Genomic DNA, 19,374 nt, shown 5'->3' with positions numbered 1-19,374 from the left:
CAAAGAAACAGTATAAGTGATGAGCACAAAATCGCAGCGATACCCTAATTATGCACTTTCTCCCTCTGACAAAAAATAAATAATGATAATAATTCGGTCAGTCAATCCATGGCTGTTCATGGGACACTGCTGTGCGCAATTGGCTGCTGTGTTTTGCCCATAAAGTATACAGTCACTACACTTTACATTATTTTCTGTGAAGCGCTTTGAGATGTCTGGATGACGTGACAAGGCGCTATATCAAATGCAAGGATGATTATTATTATTACTCAGCTACGATCTTATAGAAATGGAGGAACAGGCTCGAGAGGCTGAATGGCCAACTCCTGTTCCTGCTTCTAAGAATAAGTTTTTTGTAGACAATCATAAAATGGCAACCCTTTTTAACTCTCGATCCTTTTGAAAGGAAGAATGCAAATAAAAGATATTTCTGGGATTAAACCTTTGAAAATATAACCTTGCAAACCGACGTAGAAAGTTCATTTATATAGTGGGAAGGAGATGACCGTAGGCACTGGTCGAATAGGAAGGTCTTCAGGCGCGACCTGAAAATGGGGAAGGAAGGGGCAAGGCGGAGGGATAGAGGAAGAGTGTTCCAGAGTTTTGGGGCGTAGTGGCTGAAAGCACGGCCACCAATGGTGGAATGCAGGGCACGAGAGACATGGAGAAGGCCGGAGCCAGTCGAGCGGAGGCAGCGGTTTGTGGGTTGGGGGTAAGCAGGTCGGAGAGGTAGGGAGGTGCCAGGACGCGAAGGGATTTGTAAACAAGCGAGTGTGGGGTGGGGGCAATGATTTGCTTGGTGACACATGCTGTGGTGCATCAGTGTAAGACCGAGCTGAGGGAGACTTGACTGAACTCGACGCTGTACGACAAAACATCGAAGTACCTTTTGTTCAACATTCATCATGGCTTATCAGCGCTGACCCTGTAGTGGGCTATCAGGGTCATTAACTTTATCTCTTGTTTTAAGTGAACAAATAAGATTTAACTAAGATATCAGCAGCAAATCCCTGGTGAAGCAGAACATTATTTTAATGACCCTCACAGAGATCACCCATAATTGCTCATAAACCGATATTCAAATATTTCCTCCTCTTTAAATGTGCGTTATCTTTTTTTTAATAACGTTTCACAAGCAGGCCCCGCGTTTCATTTTTAATTAATTAAAGTAATCTGCTTCTTGCCCACCCACACTCCCCTCTTTCTTATATCCTGGCAATTTTGATTATTTTTAATAACTGAGCAAAGGAAAGCACGAGATATAATCTTCTGGAGGCACGAGCAATTCTCTACGGTTCTGAAATTTATTGGGATTCAGTAGAAAGAGCTGCCCCCCCCCCCCTCTCCACACACACACACACACACACACACGTGCTTTTTACGCTGTAAACAGGTTGCTCATTTCTTTAATGTCACTCATTTCACAGAGACCTCTGCTGGCTTGCTTCATGCAGAAACAGGCACATCGCCCTGTGAGCCAGCTTGTCGTTTCTTTAACACAAGATGATACCAATTGCTTACAGCTAAGACCTGTTATTTTACATCTCTTGTTTCTTTCGCAATTCCTCCCCCGTTTTCCTCTGGGTTGCTAAAGAAACATCTTAAATTCTGTAACCTCTTTTGCATCACTGTGAAGCCAACGAACAATAGTCTCGGGAAAGATCTGAAATGTTGGCAATTTACTGGTTCTATTACCTCTCTTTCTCTCCCTTCTCCTTTTCCTTCCCCTCCCAAACTATGCTGCCCGATTAATAATGCATGTGGCACAATGCACGATAATGAAGCGTTAGCTGCAGAACTGATGTTTGTACGACTGACATCCTTCAACTTGGATCATGGTACAGACACACGGAGTCCTCTTTGCATTGTGAAAAGACCAACCGAGGAAAACTGCACGAAAACTATCAGTTTCTTGCAGCTCAGTGGTTGGAGCACTCGCCTCGCAAGCAATAGACCTGGGTTCGGTTCCCGGGCAGGGTGAAATACTGGGCCAGTTTCCTTACTCCACACGCCTCTGTTTACCCAGCAGTCAGTACGAACCCTGTTGTTAGTTGATTGGCGGGTCATTTTTCCGGGGGTAATAATCCCTTCGAAAAAATAATACCAATAATAATTTGGTCACTTCAATCCACGACTGTTTGCAGGACACGGCTGTGTGCAATTGGTTGCCACGTTTCGCCCACAAAATACACAGTCACTTCACGTATATCCTGTGAAGCGCTTTGAGACGTCTCGAAGACATGATAAGACACAAAATCAAATGCAAGGATTATTATTAGAGTACAGCATAGATTCACAAGGATGATACCAGGATCGGCAGGTTAGGATTATTGCAAGGATTATTTTTCTTTCTATCATTATTATTAATTTCATTCTATTTGATGATTTTCCCCCGTTCCTCCCTAAGATCTGGGCAACGCATTTTACGTGGCTTTGCGAGAACCTCTTCCTGAAAAGGAAAACTGTTTGGAATTTTTTTCGGATAAACATTGCTCAATTTTTTTTTCCCCAGCTCTTGCAGATATTGTTCCTTCGCTTTCTTTCTGTCTACCCACCCACATCCCCCCACCCCACCCCCTCTCTCTCTCTCTTTCTGTATGCGCACATCTTCAGCAAAATAAAACCGTATCATTCCACTGCAGATGTGTCTGCCTTTGTCGACAATCACCAGCAGTGACTATTTATGATTTTACAACATGCCTTCTCAGCACTAGTTCCGAGGAGGAGGATCACTGAGCTGGTAAACAAGCAGACACTGAATGAAGGGAAACATAAGAGAGGAAAAGGAACACTTTTTCTGCTGCACTGCAGATAATCATTCAGAAAATATGCTTGTTTGGGCCGTATTTTATTATATTAGAGCTGGAGAGGATGAGGAGAAGGGAACGGTTTCTTTACCCAAAAGGTTATTATTGACTGGAACAGCTTGCTGGGAAGGTTCGAGTGAGGCCAGAGTACTTTTTCATTGGCAACGGCAACAATTTGCATTTATATAATGTAATAATTTGATGTAGCGCCTTATCATGGGTTCAAGACGTCTCACTTTACACGGGTTTGGGATCAGCAGGGTTGGAGGGAGAGCAGGGAGGGTGGGGGTAGGAGGGTGATTTGAGGCGAGGTCGAAGAACAAAAAAAAGATGGTAAGAGAAGATGTATAAACCTGAATTCAAAAAGGGAAACTGCAATAAAAAGAGTGAAATAATTCTGGTTGGATTTGACAGTGGAAAGCTTTGGACCTCGCCTGAGAGTTTATTACCAGGTGTAACGTGCCACATTTTTATAAAGCAGCCAGTGAGTAAAGTGAATTGACTGTATATTTTGTGGGTGAAAAGCAGCAGCCAATTGCGCACAGCAGCGGCCCACAAACAATCGTGAATTGAAGTGACCAAATTATTATTTTTTGTTGTTGAAGGGATTATTACCCTTTGTTCCTCCTTACTGCTCGGTGAACGGAGGCGTGTGGAGTACGGAAACTTGCCCAATGTTTCGCCCTGCCTGGGAATCAAACCCAGGTCCTCCCTCTTGTGGGGCGAGCGTTCTAACCACTGAGCTACAGGACTCCACAGGAATTTTTATCGTTTGGAAGTGCTGCAACTGTTAAGAATCATAAATCCGTGAGAGACTCTTCGAAACACGCACAATGTGAAAGGTGCAACCTCAAACGTAAGGATTACTTATCGTTTAAGCGGGAAAGTCAAAATGTACAGTGGCAAAAAGATAATAAAAACAACAACAAACAACAAAGCACATTTGTACAGCGTCGTTCACGCCGGGAGGACGTCCCAAGGCACTGGGCAGTCAGGGATTCAGACCCGAGCAGGGGGTTTGGGATCAGCAGGGTTGGAGGGAGAGCAGGGAGGGTGGGGGTAGGAGGGTGATTTGAGTCGAGGTCGAAGAGCAAAAAAAAAGATGGTAAGAGAAGATGTATAAACCTGAATTCAAAAAGGGAAACTGCAATAAAAAGAGTGAAATAATTCTGGTTGGATTTGACAGTGGAAAGTTTTGGACCTCGCCTGAGAGTTTATTACCAGGTGTAACGTGCCACATTTTTATAAAGCAGCCAGTTTAATCTTTGGAAAAGATTTGGGAAAAGAGGCCCATGCAGCTGGTTTTCAGTCAAGACAATTTTTTTAATATTAAAACTGCTCCCAATTCACGAAGCAGACAGAATAGATCTAACGTTTCAGCTTTTATAATAAAAGAAAGTAAGAAGCACGAAAGCTTGAATTAGAGGCCTGTTTACTCCACGGCTACAGTAAGAGAGAGAAAAAACAAAGGGGTTTTTTTCAACAAGAGAAGAAGCCAATGAGGGAAAAAAAATCAATAACTTGATGCAAATAATGCAAACCACGAAAAAGCTGTTTCATCTCGTACTGAACAGTAGAACGAGAGGACATGGCCTGCGATTGAAGGAGGTGGGGGGGTAAATTCAGAAAAAAATCTGTGGAAAGACTACTTCAGTGAGCAAGTAATAAACTTATGGAACTGGCTTCCTAGGGAGACAGACAGTGGAAACAAAAAATGTTATTTGTTTCAAGAACGAATAAGATAGATTTTTGCTAGAAAATAATATCTCGGGTTACGGTATATAGTTTGGGACTCATGTCAAGCGACTGCCAGGATGGTGGAAGGCGAACTAGATGGATCTTGGTCTTCGTTTGCCCGGCAAATTCTTCTGAAAGGCAGTTCAGATTGGCGGGCATTGCATTGGCACAATGGATGAGGGTGACCAGAGAGGGTGACAACAACAACAACAAGATTGCATTTATAGAGTGGCTTTCACGTCGGGAGGACGTCCCAGGGCGCTGGACAGTTGGGTCGGGACCCGAGCATTGGGGGGAAATGGTCAGGGTGAGGGGAGGGAAGGGAGGGAGGGAGCGAGGAGGGGGTAGAGAGTCGAGAGGGGAGCTGAAGGCTCGGTCAAAGAGAAAGGTCTTGAGACCGGCCTTGAAGGAGGAAAGGGAGGAGGCGGCGAAGGCACTGGGGGATGGAGTTCCAGAGCCGAGGGTCTGAGAGGCTGAAGGCCCGACCACCGATGGTTTGGGCGATTGGGGCAGGAGATGTGGAGCAGACCGGACCATTGAGAGGCATCTGATGTCCGGTTTTAGAAGAAATATCTGGTAAAAGTAGAGTGACAACAACAAGAACTTGCATTTATATAGAACTCTTCACCCAGGTCAGGGTCTTGGATGCTGAAGGAACGCGATAGTCCATCCACTTCTCATAGAGTGTGAAGCTCTTTAGAAACGTCTCAACGACGTGATAAGGTGCTGTCTCAAACACGAGGATTATTATTATAAATCAAAGCACGTTGGTGGCCTTCGAAGAGAAGCCTTTAAGCGACCACAGTCATCTTTTAATATAAAGGCCAATGAATCTTGAAGAAATCCTATTCTGTTTACAGTCTATCAGAGAAGCCAGCTCTCACCATCATTCTCTGTAGACGGAGATAGATAGCTATTTGTTAGGTCGGGGTATTAGGGGATATGGGGCAAGGAAGGGTAATTGGACTTGAGGTGCAGAGCAATCATGATCTTATAAAATGGCGGAACAGGCTCGAGGGGCTGAATGGCCTCCTCCTGTTTCTATGTTTCTCTGGTGTATGGGTTGCAATACCAAAGTCACATTAATCAGCACAGTGCCAAAGTGCACAGGTTTTTTTTTCTTTTGTCCATCTTGTATCATCAATTTCTGAAATGACTCATCACTCACCTGCACTGAATACCGTGCTGAAGCATTCAGAAGTAAATTGGAGGAACCACTGATCCAAAGGAAGAGTCTAAGTGCTAAGCTTGTGCAGGAAAATCGGCAATTAAAAAAACATAGTCAGATTGAGCAGCTGAAAGAGATGACGAAGCAAGCTTCAACAGGACCAAAATTTATAATAATGATAATAATAAATTGGTCACTCAATCCACGACTGTCTGTGGGACGCTGCTGTGCGCAATTGGCTGCCACGTTTTGGCCACAAAATATACAGTCAATTCACTTTACAGCCTATTCCGTGAAGTGCTTTGAGACGTCGCAGAGACCTGATTAGGTGCTACATCAAATGCAAGGATTATTATTATCATCATTCACGCCTTGTTCCCTTTTCCTACATTTGCAATGTATGGATTATTTCTGATCAATTGTGTGCATTTTGTTTTGCGGGGGGAAAGGGGGAGGGGGTTGGGGGTCTAAACAAAGCTAATGCTTCAATTAAAAAAATCAACTTACCTGAAAAATGTGACAAAGAATTGGACCAGATCCATAAAACTACTGTGCTGTGAAAAGGAGATCTGTGGAGGGACAGACATAAACGACATTATTATTGCACTTAATGATTGGACAGGACCGATATAAACTCAATCTATTTTTCATTACATTTCCAGAACTATTTTACATCCCATTTATTTACTTGGAAAAAAAAACTATGAGCACTGATTGCGATTCTTTTCAAAAGCTAACCAAACCCCTCAACACAATGGCAAAGTGTACAAAGAGTCGATATTACTACCTTGGTACAAAGGGATATTCTTGAATGGCTTATCGATGATAATCAACAGAGTATTTATTAACATGTATGGCAGACACCGATTCTGGTACAAAAAAACATCATGAATGAACAATAATCAGATATTTTGCATTCTTACTTTTGTTTGCTGGTCTAATGTTGCACGTCAAGATACTGAATCATTCTAAATATTAACTTTTATGTTATTCGGTCCTGTGGAGTCCTGTAGCTCAGTGGTTAGAGCACTCGCCTCACAAGCGAGAGGACCTGGGTTTGATTCCCGGGCAGGGCAAAACGTTGGACAAGTTTCCTTACTCCACACGCCTCTGTTTATCTAACAATAAGTAGGAACCCGGTTGTCAGTCGATTGGTGGATCGCTTTTCCAGGGGTAATAATCCGTCAAAAAAAAATAATAATAAAAAATAATAACAATTTGATCCCTCGTTCCACGACCGCTTGTGGGACACTGCTGTGTGCAATTGGCTGCAGCAATACAACAATCAGTTAACTTTATAGGTGTATCCTGTGAAGCGCTTTGAGACGTCTGAATAACGTGATAAGGCGTTGTATCAAATGCAAGGATTATTATTATTATTAATCAGCATGGTTGATGTACCCACGTTCCAAACAGAAAATCCAAAACTGGGAAAATAATTTTAGTAGTCCTTGTGAGTACAGAAAATTATAGCCTACACACATGTGGCTGTTCAGGCTTCCTATAGCTTCGCTGATATCAAATATAATAATCCTTGCATTTGATATAGCGCCTTTCAAGTTGGGAAGACGTCTCAAAGTGCTTCACAGGATGTACTGGAAAGAGTAGTGACTGTATTTTGCAGGCAAATGCAGCAGCCAATGAGACCACAACATCCCACAAACAGCCACGGAGTTGAATGATCAATTTTATTTGGGGGATTGCTGGCCAGGACACTGGGATGAATTCCCTTCTCTCATCGAATAGCATTCCGGGGTCTTTAACATCCACCTGAACAGGCTGTCAAGAACTTCGGTTTAACGTCTCGCCTGAAAGATTATCCGGATCAGCTACAAATACCCACATTTGCTGATGAAAATCTGCAGAACCCTGCCAGCCCCACGTCAGGAAACAACGGCATTTGACATCAAATCACCCGCAGCGTTTAGACAGGAAATCCACGGTATCAGGGAGTGAGCCGCGCTGACCGATCTTGTGGCAATAACAACACTCCACTTCACAACTCCCAGCAACAGCCCCACCTGCTTAACTGAAAACCAGGTTGAACGGTGCTTTAGAAATGTGAATTGATAAGATCTTCTCATTCGTTTTCAAACCACTTCACGCCCCCACACCTCCCTACCTCTCTGATCAGCTTACGCCCCCACTCCACCACCCGCTGCTTCCACTCAGCTGGTTCCCATCTCCTACTTGTCCCTCCATTCTACGTGCCTTCAGTCACTATGCCCCGAAACTCTGAAACTCTCTCCCTCAATCCCTCCGCCTTGCCCCCTCCCTGCTCTGGTCGAGGTGACAAACGACATTTTGTCCATCTGTGACCGGGGCGCTCTCTGCCTCCTTGTCCTCCTCGACCTCTCTGCTGCCTTCGACACCGTGGACCACTCCATCCTCCTCCACTGCCTTTCCTGTCACCTCAACTTTTAAGGTTCTGTCCTTGAATGGTTCAGGTCTTATCTCTCACACCATCTCCAATTTGTCTCCGCCAACGGTTTCTCTTCCAGCCCCCGCACATTCTCGTGCGGTGTTCCTCAGGGCTCTGACCGCAGTCCCCTCCTTGAACCTCTAGATGCTCCCCCTTGATGACATGGGGTCAACTTCCACATGTATGCGGATGACACCCAACTCTTATCTCTCTGCCGCCACCCTCAATTCCAGGACAACTGACATCCTGACAGACTGTCTGACATCAAGTCCTGGATGAGAGCCAACTTTCTACAACTGAACGTCAGCAAAACCAAGGCCCCACTGATTGACTCATACCAGCACCTCAGGCACTGGCAGCATCATCATCCACAGACGCACACTCCACTTCATCGAGCCTGTCTGGAACCTGGGAGTCTTGTTCGACCCTCAACCGGCCTTTCTCCCCCATATCCATGCCATGACCCACTCCACCTTCCCCAACCTCCACAACATTGACCGACTCCACCACGGCCTCCCGCCTCAGACCGCCGAAACCCTCATACACGTATTCATCACCTCAAGGCTCGACTCCGGAAACGCCCCACTTGTCGGCCTTCCCAACTCTTCCCTCCACAAGCTGCAGATCATCCAGAACTCTGCAGCCCGTGTCCTCTCCCGCACCAGGCTCCTGTCACCCCCATTCTCGCCCGACTCAACTGACTTCCCATCCCCCAGAGGATAGAGTTCAAAAATCCTCGTCCTCACTTACAAGGCCCTCCACCCTCTCGCTTCCTCCTACCACTCTGACCTGCTGAACCCAATCAACCTGCCCACTCCCTCCGCTCAGCAGGTTCTGGCCTGCTCCAGGTTTCCCACCCAACCTGCCCTGCCATCGGCGGCCGGGCTTTCAGCCTCTCTGCCCCCACTCCATCCCACAGTTCCTTCACCTTGCTCCCTCTCTTTCCTCCTCCAAGGCACAACTCAAGACCCTCCTTTTTGACCGTGCCTTCAGCCGCCCTCCTAACCCCTCTGCCCTCCCTCACCCCAACCCTGCCCCCACCCGCCCCATGCTTGGGTCCTGATACCTGACTGTTCAGCGCCTTGGGACATCTTCCCTACGTGAAAGGCGCTTTACAAATGTAATTTAGTTGTTGTCGTTGTTTAACTAACAGTGGCTAGGAACCCAGTCGTGAGGCAATTGACAGATTGCTTTCTGGGGAGTAATAATCCCTTCAAAAAAAAATAAAAAAATTTTGGTCACACAATCCACGACTGTTTGTGGGGACATTGCTATGTGCAACTGGCTGCTGCGATTCGCAGCCAAAATATTCAGTCAATTCACTTGACAGTATATTCTGTGAAGCAGTTTGAGACGTCTCGACTATATCAAGTGCAAGGATTATTACGATTTTTACCTAAGCCTCACCTCCTCCCTCCCCTCATTCTAGACCCAGACAATTTAAATGCACGGCAGATAAAACACAGACATTTTCAGCAGAGAGAGAGTGTGTGTGTGCGAGAGAGAGAGAGGGGAGAGAACGCGAGAGAGATACTGCTCCACCCACAGTCTGTGCCACGATGGTTGGGTCAGCATAGCATTTTTGTTAGCGTTTCCGACGAGAAGGAGTTAATCGCTGGCCCATCATAAAAATAGAGAAACTGAACCTGGTCAAACACAAAGCATTTGGAGCTTACAATGGCACGAAGAGCTTCTGACATATTTCCCCTTGCAATTATTTACAAAGCAAGCTGCAAGGTCACCTTCAAATGCCAATTACGTGACAAATACAGCATTCTGGCAAGACCACAGGAGCAATTTGCCTGCGGTAAAAGGCTTGCTTATTGGCAATGTTATCAGTAACACTGGAGTATGGAGAAATATTAATCCGAGCCCTCATCTTGCTAAGCACTGAAGAATTCAGGCAAGTACCACCTAAAGCTCCTTCTGTCCGCACTGGCTGAAGGGCCCTGGAAAGTTACCAAGCCAAGGTTATCTTTGCCAATGGTCGGAGGGAGGCGATTTCTCTAACACACAAAATGACACTGTGAAAATCTAGCGAATGTCTCCCGTGGTACAGTTAGACAGGCTCAAAATGCCAGGGCAAAATGAAACCCATGCAGTCCTTTTTTTTCTATTAAGCGCCACAGTATTCACTGCCTTCCAATGAACTGAACCCAAATCATGACCCACTCGGAACAGATTGGAGGTGATAATCTGAGGATCATGAACCGTCATGCGAATTACCTGCCCATATTTAAAGTGTTATTCGTGCTTGGCCGTGTGACGCCCGTAAAACTACAGCAAATTCAATTTTAAAACCTCCGCTAAGAAGGGCCTAAACACTGTCATCGACAGGGCACCGGACCTTGAGAATGCGTTAACGTTAATCCTCTCTCTCTGTAGATGCTGCCTGACCTGCTGAGTGTTCCCAGCGACTTATGTTTTTATCGGAAGACTCCCAAACCCACAATATTTTATGACCAGCACAAAATGAATGAAGGAACAAAATGAGCAGATGTTTTGGTGGCCGGTTTTTGTTTGATCAATGGTTAATTATGGGCATTTCATGTTAATAGAAGTGAGCGTACGAGCAACGATTAGACCAGATAGGGCTCTTTAGTCTTGCAAAGCGACATCTCGGAGGATAGCTTAGAGAAGTATCTAAAATGTTAAATGGGATTGAGATTAAAAAGAGATTAATCTCAGAATACTCGGAATACTTTAGGATCCACCCAGACAGCAGAACGAGAGGACATGGGTTTCGAGCGGCAAAGACAAGCGGAAGTATTTCCTTACCCAGAGGGTAATTAATGATTGTAACGGAAGTGTGGTTGAGGCCAGGGTGCTGGACTCATTTAAAAAATGGCTTGATGCTATGATGGGCAGATGGTAGGGTGGGTCTTCTGGAAGGACGAGATTAATTGGATCTAACGGCCTTCTTCATCTGAACCAAATCTTGTGAAATGTCTTGGTCAGTCCAGGGAGACTACTTTCAATTCAACACATACCCCCTAGTCCCAGTAGAAAAACTTACAATCTAACAAAATCTCTCTTTACCTTTTGTGAGGAATCTTCACAGTTAGCACAGTCTGTCTTTCTTCTGGTGGGGAATCCAGAACAAGGGGGCATGGTTTTAAAGTTAGAGCGAGGCCATTTAGGAGTGAAATCAGGAGGCAGTTTTTCACCCAAAGGCTAGTAGGAATCTGGAACTCTCTCCCCCAAAAGGCTGTGGATGCTGATCCACTCACATCTTCCAAGACTGAGCTGGATAGCTATTTGTTAGGTCAAGCTATTAAAGGATATGGGGTAAGGGCGGGTATTTGGACTTGAGGTACAGATCAGCCGTGATCTTTTAGAATGGTGGAACACGCTCGAGGGGCTGAATGTCCTCCTCCTGTTTCTTTGTTGAAGGAATCTCTCCCACGTGCAATTCATGGAAAGCAGCACACTGATTCGTTGAACGGCTGCACCCAGTACAGCAGAGGGGGATGACATTAGATTGATTTGGGAACCAATTCAGGTCTTGACAAGTACACACAATACTCCAAGCAGCTGAGGAGATAGCTCCCAAGGTTGCACTTAAAGGGAGGATTCCTTTCTAAAGATAAAAAGCTATTTTCTGCGTAACTTAGACGGAGTACTTTGAACCCAAACTATTTCTCTGGCCCTAACTTTCTCCTTTAAGAAAACTACGTACACAAGATGGTTGCACCCGCGCGCACACACAAAAAANCCCAGCTTATCAAATGCGGGGTGTGGGGTGGGTGGTCACACCATTTGATGCGTACGATAAAAAGAATCGAGGAATCAGTCACTGGAATAGCACCACTTCTCGTTTCACATGGCTTTATGGTTTCTTTATTCATATGGAGGAACCATGGAAAAGATGCTCACATTCTGTCAGACATTCCTCACTGCAATAGTTATTTTTCAATTAAAAAAGGAAACCCAATTGCTGAAGACAGTCTCACGGCATCTGATACATGAAAATTCAGATATGAATTCAAAATGTACAGTCAATTCACTTTACAGTACATTCTGTGAAGCACTTTGAGACTTCTCGACGACGTGATAAGGCGCTATAGCAAATGCAAGGATTATTATTAATATTAGTCTTAACTATGAAAACACTTAGGAGATATGTTCATTCTAAATGCTGCAAGTTGCTTTTTGCGTAACGGATTGGCTTTCATTGGATAGGCATCAAGATTGCAACACTTCCATGTCGATAACCCATGGAACCATAGTGTGGATTACCCTTGATTGCCAAGAAAGGGGAGTGAGAAATGATCCCTTCCTGCCAAAAGCTCAGCTGACCGTGGATTAATTTCTCTGCTACATGTGCAGCTTGAGAAAATGTCAAAGATTTTGGGGTCCAGGTAGAGATCAAGGCATTCTGTAACCTTCAGAGATCATCCTTCATGAGCAGGTGGTGGAGACGTTTGCCAGAAAGATTTTGCTTCTGGAGAGCAGGCTGTCGACAACAAATTCGGATGAGTGTTAACTAGCAATCACTGGGCTCTTTAGATGACTTAGACTGATGCTCAGACGGCAGTGTTGAAAGCACCTTGGGACGTCCTCCCGATGTGAAAGGCTCTATACAAATGTAAATTGCATTGTATTGTACTTTACGTTTCAATCTTATTGCCGTACCCAGGATACTTCGATGACCCTCAAACCAACAATAACAGCAACAAATTACATTTGTATAGCGCTTTTTACATCGGGATGATGTCCCCAAGGCTCTGAAATAGGTAAGGATTTCAAAGAGATTACGAGTGGTAGCTTTTCAAATTCCAAATGACCAGAAATGTTCCACTCAGTGTCCTTGTGTTTAGTGCAGTTATAATAATAATAATCCTTGCATTTGTTATAGTGCTTTTCACGTCTTCTAGACATCTCAAAAAGCTTCACAGGATACACTGTAAAGTGAATTGACTGTGTATCTGTGGGCGAAACAGGGCAGCCAATTGCACACAGCAATGTCCCACAAGCAGTCGTAGATTGAGTGACCAAATTATTATTGTTTTTTTTTCTTGAGGGATTATTATCAGGTGTGTGGAGCAAGAAAACCAAGGTTTCACCCTGCCGGGAATCGAACCCAGGTCTCTCGCTTGCGAGGCGAATGCTCTAACCACTGAGCTACAGAAATATATAAGTTGTCGCTAAATCTGCATTCCAACCTTTACTCCCGCACTTACACAAATATGGGACAATGACGTCTGATAATGTTGACGGTATGCGGAGGTACGTGGAATTCTCAGTCTGGATTGGATATTCTTAATCATGGTGGTGGGTTTCTGCACATGTCAAGCCACCCGGCTGACCAAAGTAAAACAGAGATAGATCACCCTGCCACAGGCATTCATTTGCGGACAGATCTCACTTTGCAAATCCTCTTTTATACTAAGTATATATTCAAAAGAGACAGCACGTGCATCACAGAATTCAATTCCCATATCCATTTACTGGCCAAGGGAAGGGGAAAAAAAACCAGGAGAGAACTACCCAATTCATCGCATCACCAGAGTTTTTATATTAGTCACTGAGAACAGAATATCCTTTGTGGATTTCTGTTAATGTGCAGGCTTTCTATCACAGAAATTGATCCGAGAAGTTATGCCCTCCAACTTTCTAATTCCGAACATCAGATAGTGAGGCATTGGAGAAATCCACACAACAGCAGAACATTTTACTTGACAAGGCAGCCCATGATGCTGCAAAAGAGCTACTTTTATTTTGATACCGGTTGCTCACAGAATAAACTATCAGCAAACAGTCAATAAGACAAGGATTAAATAACACACGGAATAAACAAACGTATTAAATTGGTAACATGTATTGAATGGACAATATGAATGAAATACAGGCTATATGAAGAGCAATTAAGTTTAAATCAATTAAATCAAGTTTCCTTACTCCACACGCCTCTGTTTGCCCAGCAGTAAGCAGGAACCCGGTCGTTAGTCGATTGGCGGATTGCTTTTCCGGGGGTAATAATCTCTCCAAAAAAATAATATGATGACTTCAATCCTTAACTGTTTGTATGGACGTTGCAATGCGCAATTGGCTGCGTTTTGCCCACAAAATATACAGTCACTACACTTTACAGTATATTCTGTGCTTGGAGATGTCTCAAAGACGTGATAAGGCGCCATATCAAATGCAAGGATTATTATTATTATTAATTAAAGGAGCAGTCCTCTCTAAGACATTGTGGGAAAAAAAGGAAAGGTACATCAAGCTATGGGAACCTGGGGTTTATGACGAAGGTTTTGGAACATAAACTCAAGGTGGTGCTGGATGAGCTATATAGAGCTTTGGTCAGACCTTATTTTGAGTTACTGTGTTCAGTTTTCAACACCCAATCATAGGAAGGATATACAAGCCTTGAAGGGTGTCCAGGGGTGTTTCAATTGATTAATACCTTGATGGAAGAGCCTAGCTGCAATGAGAGGCTGGGTAAACTACGGTTATATTCCTTACAGCAACCATATAACTATGGTTATATTCCTTAGAGCAGAGGTCAATGGGCAATTTGATTGAGTTATCTAATATCTAATATAAAGGAATTTCTATTGTGAATGACTCCTCTGGTAGTGGGACCACAGCCTTAATATCAGAAACAAGACACGTAACACTCAGCTCAGGAAGCATTTCTTTACAAAGACAATTGTGCAGCTGTGGAATGCTTTTCCCCAGAAAACTCCAGAGGAAAAATCACAACAGGGATGTTTAAAATAGAGATGGATAGATAATAATAATAACATTATACATTTGACATAGCGTCTTGTTAAGTCTTCCAAGATGCCTCAAAGCGCTTCAAAGAATATAAGTAAAATGAATTGACTATATATTTTGTGGGTGAAAAGTAGCAGCCAATTGCACACAGCAGTGAATTGAGCCGCCTATTTTTGTTTAATTTTGAAAAAATTATTGCCTCCGGAAAAACGATCCGCCATTCGACTAACAATCGGTTTCCCACTGACTGGGAGGTAAACAGAGGCGTGTGGAGTAAGGAAACTTGCCCAACCGGGAATCAAACCCAGGTTTCTCACTTGTGAGGCGAGTGCTCTAACCACTGAGCAACAGAACTCCATATATTAGCGGTATTTGAGGAGTATGAAGCACTGACATTAAAAGTTCTGCCGAGATCTAATAAACTGTTGGGACTGGCTCTGTGGGCTGAATGACCTTCTCCTGTTCCAGGCTTCCTAGGTTTAAGGTTTCCTTTTTTGCCATTTTCTCTCTTTCTCATGTTTGGTGGGCTCGTAATCTCACCGAGGTGCGTTTCACAGCTCTCTGACTGGTACTGAGCCCAAGTGACATTCTGCACGATTACGGCTAGACGTTGAATGTCAGTCAGCCAGCGGGCTATTCAATTGCGGAGGGCATCAAAGCCAGACATCTTTTCTCATCAGATGTCCTGGCTCCCCATCCCTCAGAGGATAGAGTTCAAAATCCTCGTCTTCACCTTCCAGGCCCTTTACGGCCTTGCCCACTCCGATCTCTGCGTCCCGCTAATTCATTATCAACCGGTCCGTTCCTTCTGCTCAGCATGCTCTGGCCTACTCCACATCCCCCACCCGACAGGCCTGGCCTGCCTCTCCATTGGTGGGTCGGACCCTCAGCCTCTCGGCCCCCGCCCTATGGAACTCCATCCCACATTCCCTTCGCCTCGCTCCATCCCTTGCCTCCTTCAAGGCAAGTCTCAAAACCCTCCTCCCAGACTGTGTCTTCGGCCACCCTCCTACCCTCCCTAATCCCAATCCCACTCCTCCCCCCACCCCCGCTCGGGTCCAAATCCCAGATCGTCCAGCACCTTGGGACGTCCTCCCGATGTGAAAGGCGCTGTACATATGTAATTTTGTATTGGATTGTAAGACTTGCCAACCGTACAGTGGAAATCCTGGCTCAGCTCATCATTTTGGTGTCTCAATTCCAGCCTCAGCCTCCACCTCAGCTCAGATCAGCTACACCAACATCTTTGAATGTTGCACTAGTTTCAGGTCAAAGTTTGAGATCCTTAAACTCCGTTTCAAACGTCCAAGGTCAACAGGTCTTATCTTAAAGATGCAACAAGCTATGTAAACTGCACCTTGTGTGGAGTGAAGCTACTTTCCATCAAGGCTGGGGTGGGGGTGGTGATAGGATTGTTGGGGGAGGGAGGGGAGATATTTTTAATACTATTAAACCCCGACTCTTTACTAACATTAAAAATCTAAATTCTTGGGCCGTTTGAAGCCGAGATTGGGCCCTTCGGAATATCGAGGTGCAAGCCCAGGGCAACACGTACCTGAAACCCCCCCATCAATCCACCCATCTGCCTGCCCCTTGGCAGCAAATTGCTACCCAAATGACAGCTGAACTTGTGCTATAAACGGACCAAGGTCCCAAGGGTTTTGACACTGAGGGGCAGTAGAGAGGGACAAAGTCAGAAAGCGGACTGCAATTAATTACAGATCATCGCAACGACAGTGGGAGCATGTTTCCAGTAGTTGCACATGTTGACATGCGGGTCCTCAGGAACCCAAATCACTTGGATGACACTGCCATTTTTAAACGATTTTCTGCTGAAGTGACACAGTCGAGTGCTATTTGTTAAAGCTGCTTTTCGTACACATTACGCTAATGCAGTAATTCGGGGATAGTGAAATGTCAGCAATAGTTGGAATTTCCTTCACTCAGAAGCAATCATTGTCAAGTAAACCCATTACAATCCATAATCCCGACCTTTCCCTATCTTAAATAACAGTGATGTCAGAAGTCTCACGAGAAACGACAGCGGAACGCTGAGCATCTATCCTCCCAAGCAAATATTTATTTAAAGGGAAGGTCAGTACATAATTTCTCTTGCATCGTACATAAAATTCACGGCAATTGTCTGCCGTGTTTCGCCCATAAAATATAATAATAACGATGACCCTTGCATTTGATATAGCGCTTTTCACGTCTTCGAGACGTCTCAAAACGCTTCACAGAATATACTGTAAAGTGAATTGACTATATATTTGTGGGTAAAACGTGGCAGCCAATTGCGCACAGCAGTGTCCCACAAACAGTCTTGGATTGAATGACCAATTTATTATTATTTTGTTTTGAGGGATTATTATCAGGCGTGTGGAGTAAGGAAACTTGCCCGAGGTTTCGCCCTGCCGGGAATCGCAGTAAGTTAATTTTACAGTGTATCCTGTGAAATGCTTTGAGACGTCTCGAAGACATGTTAAGGCGCTGTATCAAATGCAAGGATTATTATTATTATTATACACAAGTTTCTTTTTTTAAAAAAAAGTTTTGCTAATAAAAAAACAATTACTACAACTTGGATTTATACAGCAACCCTTCACGCAGGATAGCATCTCAGAGCACTTTTCCTAATTACATTACAAAAGCGCAATAACAATATTAATAAGCCTTGTGCTTTGTATAGCCGCTTTCATGTCAGCACAGCATCTCAAAGCGCTTTGCAGGGTATACTGCGAAGTGCAACAACAGTGCATTTTGAAGATGAAGGCAAAATCTACTGGAGGGATTAAAAATCATCACATTATTCAATGCGTTCCAAGCTGACAGCAGGCTGCGCTCAAGAATCTTGCAAGGGAAGCATGTGCATCTAAACAAACAGATGGTGACTATTTCACTGCGCTGTCAAACAAACCTCTGTATCTCTGGCGTGTGCAATGGAACACAGACACACTAAAATAAGGCATTGTTTATGGCTACAGATGGCTTGCAAGAATACTTATTTGTTTTGTTTTAGGTGTGGAACAGATTACTCCCCCGACTGGCAATCTATTTCAGATCTTGTCCAACTGCAATCAATGACATTCGAATAATAACTTCCAATCTATCCCGTTTTATCTCACACCAGGACATGGGTTATTAAAACTCCCGAGGCCAACCGAGTTAGAGTTATTAAATAGAAAGCAGACTTTACCAGACTATACACAGAGCAGAGTGTTGTCCTCTGAAGGGCGCAATATAAATGTACGTTGTTATTGTTATCCATAGAAGACTAAGTGGACCAAACAATACTGAAGAATCTTACTGTACATTTCACATGGACTACAATGCTGTAGGAATCCCACTACACAGACACAGACTTTGCAATCATTTTGTTTTCGAAAACTGACTACGCTAACGTGAAGTTATGAAAAAAAAGTCATCAATCAGCACTGCTAGAAAATTCTGCCTTATTCAGCATTTAACCAAAGTTGTCGTTAAAGTTTTCGTCAGCCTCGATGAAGCTGAATAATATACCATTATTTCCACTTAAAGAGGTCTCAATTGAAACTGTGTGGTTAATGGTTTCTATGCATTTACTAAGTAATATGGTTGGAATATTTTTTGAAATAAACACCTTTTGACAGAACAGCCCTGAAATGTAAGGGTGTGGGGTGGGGGGGGGGGTTCAGCTAGGTAGAAAGTGGGTCTGGCTCAGCTATTTAGACCTCTCGCCTCACAAGCGAGAGGACCTGGATTCGATTCCCGGGCAGCGCGAAAAGTTGGGCACGTTTCCTTACTCCACACGCCCCTGATTACCTAGCAGTAAGTAGGAACCCAGTTGTTGACGATTGGCGAATCGTTTCTCCGGGGCTAATAATCCTTTAATAAAAAATTTGACCACCCAATCCACGACTGTTTATGGGGACGCTGCTGTGCACAATTGGCTGCCGCGTTTCGCCCACGATATATACAGTCAATTCACTTCACAGTCTATTCTGTGAAGCGCTTTGAGACGTCTCGAAGACGTGATAAGGCGCTATATCAAATGCAAGGATTATTATTATTATCATATCCTCAAAGGCCGACACTCGCTGGTTGTGCCCGGGTGAGGCTGGGATGCCCTCTACAGTCGAGTGGCACTGCCAACACTCACATGTGTACAATGGGCACTTCAGCACGGTATGGGAAAGCACCCAGTGTCCATAGAACTATACCCTCGCCAGTGGAAGCAGGGGGCAGGTGGGGGGGGGCAAACGTCAGTGGGGACAAAATTAGAGAAAAATATAATTTGACAATATTTTGGTTTTAAGAAGAAAAACTGACTTTGTTGCCTTTTCTTTGCAAACTCTGCTTGCAGCCGTTGGCAGAAAATTATTTTCCTCGCAAATCAGTTTGCCTTTTTGTCCAACTGATCGTCTTGATCAGCTTTACTGGTTTCAATCAGTATAATTCGATTGGCTTAAGAGGCGGCGTTTCAGCTTTAAGGCACCGCGCTGCTTTTGTGAGATATTTACTCGAGTTTCTACAAGCAA

At 44.3% G+C, this 19,374-nt stretch overlaps 1 protein-coding gene across 1 annotated transcript in view; it reads right to left on the bottom strand.

Moving 5' to 3' along the window:
* Positions 1-19,374, bottom strand: part of atrnl1b (attractin-like 1b) — a 412,284-nt gene that overhangs the window by 149,803 nt on the left and 243,107 nt on the right. Inside the window, exon 26 of the mRNA XM_042336792.1 lies at positions 6,220-6,281. Coding sequence (XP_042192726.1) covers positions 6,220-6,281 — 62 coding nt within the window. The remainder of the gene's footprint in view (positions 1-6,219; positions 6,282-19,374) is intronic.

Source organism: Callorhinchus milii, unplaced genomic scaffold (assembly GCF_018977255.1).
Source record: "Callorhinchus milii isolate IMCB2004 unplaced genomic scaffold, IMCB_Cmil_1.0 Scaffold7, whole genome shotgun sequence".
In the NCBI taxonomy this organism is placed as follows: domain Eukaryota; kingdom Metazoa; phylum Chordata; class Chondrichthyes; order Chimaeriformes; family Callorhinchidae; genus Callorhinchus; species Callorhinchus milii.
Note: the sequence above shows the minus strand (reverse complement) of the source record. Positions and strands in the feature narration are given on the sequence as shown.